We start from the raw sequence: 7,305 nt of genomic DNA, 5'->3' as shown, positions 1-7,305 counted from the left end.
TCGCACGCCAGAAATTGAGTTAATCGCGCTCGTGATGGGTAAGATTTACGAAACACTCACTGTGCGAATAAATGCGCTGCAAGGAAAGGACCACGGTAGTGCGCTCATCATTAACCCGTTCCACAATTTCCCGATTTCGAGTGTCTGACTCATCAGCATCGCGAATTCTCAAAGCCCGCTGCCGCCCAAACCGGTCGACAAGGGTGTAGAGCAAACATTTGGTCCTTCGAGCCGGATCCGATCGGATTCTCGATATCGGTCTCGTTAAGGAAGGACGTGGAACATTCCATCCGGTGCTTTACTGCCACGTGGCAGTGTTCGGGACGACCAGCATCGCGCGGGACCTTCGGCAGCCTGCTGAAGGACTCCAGTGGAGTGAAAGTGGTGGTGCTGCAAACACCAATAGTGTCCGCGACACAAGTGCAAGCGCTGATTGCACAATTAATCGTGGTGCAACAGCGACGTGCGCGCTTGCGCACGCGAAATTGCTCCCCGCGCCTCTCACGCCTCTCGCCTGCGCGTTCGCGCACGCGAAATCGCTCCCCACGCCTCTCGCGCCGAACGCCTACGAGCTCGCGCTCCGCGCCTCTCGCGCCGAACGCCTACGAGCTCGCGCTCCGCGCCTCTCGCGCCGATCGCCTACGAGCTCGCGCTCCGCGCCTCTCGCGCCTCTCGCGTACCACGAGCGCGCTCGCGCTCTACGATACGCGCATCCACCGCGTCATCGTACAGAACTTTGAAACGTTAACTGGACGTTTCGTTTTATTGCACTGGTGCAGTGTTAATCTTGACTCCTTTGTTAAACTACGTTCTACGGACATGGAATCGACATTGAAGATGCAGATAGCCACAGGGGGCTACATTGACAGGTTTTGGGATAACCTCGTCAAGGCCGGAAAGGATAAGATCACGCAATCGTATTTGAAGACACGTCTCGCACTATTGGAGACGTACTGGCAGCGGTTCGTGGATGGCCACTACACCTTGATTAAGAATGAGGATGCATCGGCGGCCGCTTATTTTAAGGACGATGTCTACACGCGAACGGAGGATAATTATGTGTCAGCTAAGACGAAGATTACGTCAACGTTACGTGATGCCTCGGCTGATGTACGGCAAGATTCTAGCGCGACCACTGCGTCGTTTATGCGACAAATCCAATTACCCAAAATAAGCCTGCCTACCTTTTCAGGTGAACAATTGGATTGGGAAAGCTTCCGGGATCTGTTCCGTTCGTTAGTGGGTGACGTGCCGGACTTAGCGCCTGTTCAAAAACTGCAATATTTGAAAGCCAGCCTCACCGGTGAGGCGGCGGCAATCGTGACCAGTGTGGAACTCAGTGACAAGGGTTACGAGATGGCGTGGACAGAATTAACCTCTCGTTACAATAACAAGCGAGTTCTGCTTACAACTCACATGCGCGCGTTTCTGAACAGTGCCGCGATAGTAAAACCTTCCTCCACGGAGATCAAACGCTTGATCAGTGTCGCACTTCAGGCACGCCGGTCGTTCGCATCTCTTCAGCGTCCGGTGGACCACTGGGACGACTGGTTCGTCCACGTTACAGTGGAAAAATTGGATTCGTCCTCGCGCCTCTTCTGGGAGGCCTCTCTGCAAACGAGTGACGAGTTCCCGACCTTTGGTCAGCTGCAGGACTTCCTGCACACGCGCATCCGCGCGCTGGACGCGGCCAGCCTCAAGCCGATGTCTGCGCCGGCCGTGGCCACGAAAGCTCCAGATCGAAAGGGCAAGGTAAATGCGCTTACGACTTCCGCCTCTGGAGAGCAGAAATCGTTCAAACGCTGCTCGCTGTGCCAAGGTACCCACGCATTTAATTACTGTTCGCGCTTCAAGGCTCTTTCGGTGCCCCAACGTCGGGAGCACGTGAAGAAACAGGGAGCTTGCTTCAACTGCCTCAGATTGAAGCACGGTGTGTCGAGCTGTCCGTCTGGCTCGCGGTGTTTACGTTGCCAAGGCAAGCATCATTCAATGCTTCATAATTCTGATGACTCTTCTCATGCTAGTACAGATGCGGGCGAGAGCGTCACGACAGCGGAGACCCAGGCCAAGGCGAAGGACGCCCCGTCCACAACGGCGATACACTCAAACGTCGCAGCTCTTGCGGCGGCCTCGAGGCGGCAGATACTCCTGTCTACCGCTCTAGCGACGTGCTTCAACGACCAGGGGAGGTCGGTGGTAATCCGTGCGCTTCTGGACTCGGGATCCGAGGCGACATTTCTGAGCGAGCGCGTAGCTCAGGCGCTGAGATTGCCAAGGCGGCGAGTCCACGTCCCGGTTGCGGGAATCCAGGGAGCGCCCTCGGGCGTGGTCTACCACTCCGTAGCCCTCACGGTGGGCTCGCCTCGTGACGCAGGACTGCAGGTCCGATTGCCTGCGGCTCTGGTACTGCCAAGGCTGACTGCGATGCTACCGTCGCGCAAGGTGACGCGAGGTGACTGGCCTCACTTGAACGGATTGGCTCTTGCCGATCCTCGCTTTGATCAGCCCGCTGGAGTGGACGCGATTCTTGGAGCTGATGCTTATGGGCTCCTTCTGAGAGAAGGACTGAAGACGGGACCGGCTGGCGCTCCCTCCGCACAGGCGACCGCACTCGGTTGGGTGCTGATGGGCCAAGCGTCGAATCCCGTTCCGGCGACCACGGATCGGGGTGTCTCTGCATTGCACGTTGCAACAGCGGACGTCGATCTCAATCGGGCGTTGCAGCGATTCTGGACGCTGGAGGAGGTGGAGGCTACTCCGATCCTAACGCCGGAGGACGACTACTGCGAGTCGCTCTTTGCGACCACGCACGCTCGCGATACGCATGGGCGTTACACCCTCCGTCTGCCTCGACGACAGGAACCACAACTGAAATTGGGCAACAATCGTTATGAAGCGCTCAACATATTCGTCCGATCGGAAAGCAGGTTGCGGCGTAACCCGTGTACTCTAAGGCTGTACACGGACTTTATGGACGAATACAAGGCACTAGGCCACATGGAACTTGTTCCGGCTACGGAACTGTATCGCGAAGATGCATACTACTTGCCGCATCACGCGGTCTTCAAGACTACGGGCGAAGAGAATAAGATACGCGTGGTATTTAACGCTTCGCATCGTACGGACACCGGGGTCTCTCTCAATGACACGCTGCTTGCAGGGCCCAAGCTGCAGTCGGAGCTCTGGTTGATATTGACGCGCTGGCGACTCTATCGCTACGCCTTTACGTCTGACATCGTTAAGATGTTCAGACAAATTCGTGTGCATCCAAAGGACGTCGACCTTCAGCGCATTCTGTGGCGTTCTGACCCCACGGCGGAAGTGCAGGATTTCCGTCTAACGACCGTGGTCTACGGAACATCCTCGGCTCCTTACATGGCATTGCGCACGCTCAAGCAACTCGCGGATGATGAGCGGTCCGCTTATCCTCTGGGGGCCAACGCGATTGATTCACACTCTTATGTGGATGACATTCTTGCAGGTGGCCACACTCATGTAGATGCGATGGAGGTTCAACGTCAGCTAGTGGCGCTCCTCGCAGCTGGTGGGTTCCAGCTGAGCAAGTGGGCGGCGAACGCTCCGGAACTGTGTCCGGATGGGGAAGCAAGCGACAAACTATTTCACGCTCGTGAAGGAGTGAGTACTCTAGGCGTGCTGTGGAGCCCGTCCACTGACAGTTTTTCGCTGCGCGTCACCCCCTCGGTGAGTTCTAACTCGTCTACTAAAAGGTCAGTTCTTTCGGTCGTCGCGCGATTTTTTGATCCCCTCGGTTGGGCCGCACCAGTTCTCGTCTACGGGAAGATTTTCGTACAAGATCTCTGGGCACACGGTCTCTCATGGGATCAACCTCTTCCGACGGAGTTGCAAGCTAAGTGGACAAAGTTCGCGGATTCACTACCGCGATTAAATAAACTGCATACGCCTCGCTCGGTTAACTATTACGGGAATGGAACTACCGTCGAGGTTCACGGGTTCTCGGACGCGTCTAGTCGTGCTTACGCAGCTGCCGTGTACTTGCGTACCACGGGTGTTAACGGCAACATCCAAGTCTCCCTCTTGGTGGCGAAGACTAAGGTCGCTCCGGTTAAGTCGGTTACTATTCCGAGGTTGGAGCTATGTGGCGCGTTGCTGTTGGCCCGCTTATTGCATCGCACGATCAAGGGTCTCGGCCTCGACGATGCGCCTGTATTCGCCTGGACTGATGCTGCGGTAGCTCTAAGCTGGATCCGAGCCCACCCCTCCCGGTGGCCGACCTTCGTCTCGAACAGGGTGGCTGAGGTACAAGGGCTGGTGCCCCCGCATCGATGGCGGTATGTGCCAACAGCCGACAACCCGGCCGATGCCGCAACCCGTGGCATAGACCCGGACGAGCTGATGTCGCTTAAACTCTGGTGGTCTGGACCACCCTGGCTTGGTCGCGAAGATTATCCGGAACCCACTCACCCCTCGCTCAGTGGCACCGGTCATGTGGAGGAGCTGCGCGCAACGGCGACTCACCTTGCGCGTACCATGGAGGAGAACGACGTGCTGTGTCGTTTCTCCACAATGCAACGCTTACTCCGAGTAACCGCGCTCTGCGCGCGGTTTTTGAGCAATGCGCGGCGTGCTCAGGATCGACTTCTGGGCTTTATAACGAGCGCCGAATTGAATTCGGCCCGTACCCGCTGGGTACGCGTTGCTCAACGCCAAGACTATGAGGAGGAGATCACGAGGCTTGAAAGGGGACAACCACTTCTGGCCCGGTCTACCCTCAGGCCGCTACGGCCATTCTTGGACGACGAAGGACTGCTGCGCGTCGGCGGACGACTTCAGCGAGCCTTGCTGCCGTTCAACGAAAAACACCCGCTCATCCTCAGCAAGACCAACCACTTATCCTTGCTCTTCGTGCGGGAAGCGCACGCTATGTCGCTTCACGGAGGGCCTCAACTTACCCGGAGTCTTCTGCTGAGACGGGTGTGGATCCTGAGAGCCAATTCATTGACTAGATCCGTAATCCACGCGTGCGTACGCTGTACGCGCTTCCGAGCTGTTGCTGCGGACCAGCAGATGGGGCAGCTCCCTGCGGAAAGACTTGAGCCCATACGACCCTTCCGGATGTCCGGGGTCGACTACGCGGGTCCTGTACAGATGTGCGCCTCGACTGGTCGAGGTCACAGGACCGTCAAGGGCTACATCTGTCTCTTTGTTTGTTTGACGTCCAAAGCGGTTCATCTGGAACCTGTAACTAGTCTTACTTCTGTCTCTTTTTTAGCCGCGTTCAGGAGGTTTACCTCGCGACGGGGCCATTGCCAACAATTGCTCAGTGACAACGGCACCAACTTTCGGGGCGCTGCCAAGGAGTTGGCTTCCATGTTCCGAGCTGCTTCCGACTTCTATAAGGAGAGTGTGACGTCCCTCGCCAACGACGGCACGACCTGGTCCTTCATACCACCAGGAGCGCCGCACTTCGGCGGCCTTTGGGAGGCCGGCGTGAAGTCGGTGAAGTACCACCTGCGGCGAGTCATCGGCGACCACACGCTCTCCTATGAGGAGCTCGCGACCGTGTTAACTCAAGTTGAGGCCTGTCTCAACTCGCGTCCGTTGTACGCCCTTAGCAACGATCCCTCCGATCTAAGCACCCTGACTCCAGGGCATCTGTTAATTGGCGAACCCCTTGTGAATAGCGCGGAAAAACCCGCGCAAGACGACCACCTATGTCGTTTAACAAATCGCTGGGTACTGACCTCTGCCATGCGCGATCATTTTTGGAAAAGATGGTCGACCGAGTACCTTCACCATTTGCAACAGCTTAGAAAATGGATGAAGCCGGCGTCGAATCTCTCGATAGGCGATCTAGTATTAATTAAGAGCGAGCTTCAACCCCCCGCAAAATGGGCTCTCGCTCGTGTTACCGCGTTGCACCCGGGACCGGATGGTCTCGTCCGTGTCGTTTCATTGAAGACAGCGAACTCCACTCTAAAACGACCGGTCGCGAAACTGTGCCCGTTGCCACTTGAACCGACGCCTATCGCCTAAAGTTCTTTATGTTTAAGCTAGTTTGGGTTGCGCTGTTTGCGCCTCGCAATTGTTAAGGTTTATAATACTGCGCCTTTTACTTGTAGTTCGTAGTCCTTTAAGTGCCTTAGTAACGGCATTCCGCGTTTGTGTACAAACTCTGTTTTTTGGATCAACCCGGCCGTCACCTTATGGCGGGCGGCGCTCCACTATAACCGTTTGTTTCGTCCACTGGACGAGGCGGGCGGTAATGTTGCGGCGAAAACCGCGTATCGCGCATTTGCGACTACCCGCACGCTCTCCGCGGTGGTATGCGTACTCGCGCGCTCTGCCTGTCCTCTCCGCTCCCCGCGATCCGGTGGATCGAGGAGCTGGTGAGCGGGGACGGAGGGGCGGTCAGAGATGTCGCCCTTTTCCGCGCCGCGGTGGGCCTATGTGCGCTAGTCAGAGAGTTCAATGGCCGCCCTTGGGCCAAGTGCCGCGCGAACGTCGTCGCTCTCAAAAGGTTACCGATTTTGCACTACCGCCGCGCGCTTGCATTGTATACCGGCTGGTCAGCGTGATCGCGCCCCGCGTATAATCTCGCACGCCAGAAATTGAGTTAATCGCGCTCGTGATGGGTAAGATTTACGAAACACTCACTGTGCGAATAAATGCGCTGCAAGGAAAGGACCACGGTAGTGCGCTCATCATTAACCCGTTCCACAATTTCCCGATTTCGAGTGTCTGACTCATCAGCATCGCGAATTCTCAAAGCCCGCTGCCGCCCAAACCGGTCGACAAGGGTGTAGAGCAAACAATGCATATAACATTATATTATATTATATTAGTAATCTCCATACACATTTATGCATTTTATGCTACGCTTATACGCATCCTATATAACATAGCATTTTATTATTCATAATGCGAAATTAGGAGTATAAGAAATAATATTTTATTCACTATAGTATTATAAGAGTTTTATAAGAGCTTTAAACTGTGCATGGTATGCGGACTGGCCGTCGATCGATATTCTTATCCGCCCGCTTGATAAGATTAGGCCGGACAAATAAGTTGGAATGTTGCGAGAGAACGATATAGCTGTCCTTCTCGCACAGAGATCCCTACCAGCGGCTCTTCCACTTGCCATTGCTCCCGCCCATGGGTCTCCCACCAGCATCAGGAAGTCTAAGGCGAAGCATAGGAAGAATATCCCACCATCTACAAGAGGCGATCCCACTGCAGCATCTCTCCCACCAACACCCGAAGACCGGAGGAGCTCAGTGCAAGTCCGACATCCAGCATTATTAATTCGATGCTCATACGGTT

At 55.6% G+C, this 7,305-nt stretch overlaps 1 protein-coding gene across 1 annotated transcript; it reads left to right on the top strand.

Moving 5' to 3' along the window:
* Positions 1-819: 819 nt before the first annotated feature.
* Positions 820-6,015, top strand: LOC138941769 (uncharacterized). The gene has a single exon (XM_070311655.1). It carries the CDS (start codon positions 820-822, stop codon positions 6,013-6,015), a length of 5,196 nt encoding a protein of 1,731 aa, XP_070167756.1.
* The last annotated feature ends 1,290 nt before the right edge of the window (positions 6,016-7,305 follow it).

This window comes from Polyergus mexicanus, unplaced genomic scaffold (assembly GCF_030449975.1).
Source record: "Polyergus mexicanus isolate NDT 795.1 unplaced genomic scaffold, iyPolMexi1.0 SCAF_20, whole genome shotgun sequence".
NCBI lineage: Eukaryota > Metazoa > Arthropoda > Insecta > Hymenoptera > Formicidae > Polyergus > Polyergus mexicanus.
This window is presented reverse-complemented; position numbering and strand designations above follow the sequence as displayed.

Excerpts from the sequence above, each read along its gene's own strand:
- LOC138941769 (XM_070311655.1), top strand. The coding sequence starts at position 820 with ATGGAATCGACATTGAAGATGCAGATAGCCACAGGGGGCTACATTGAC.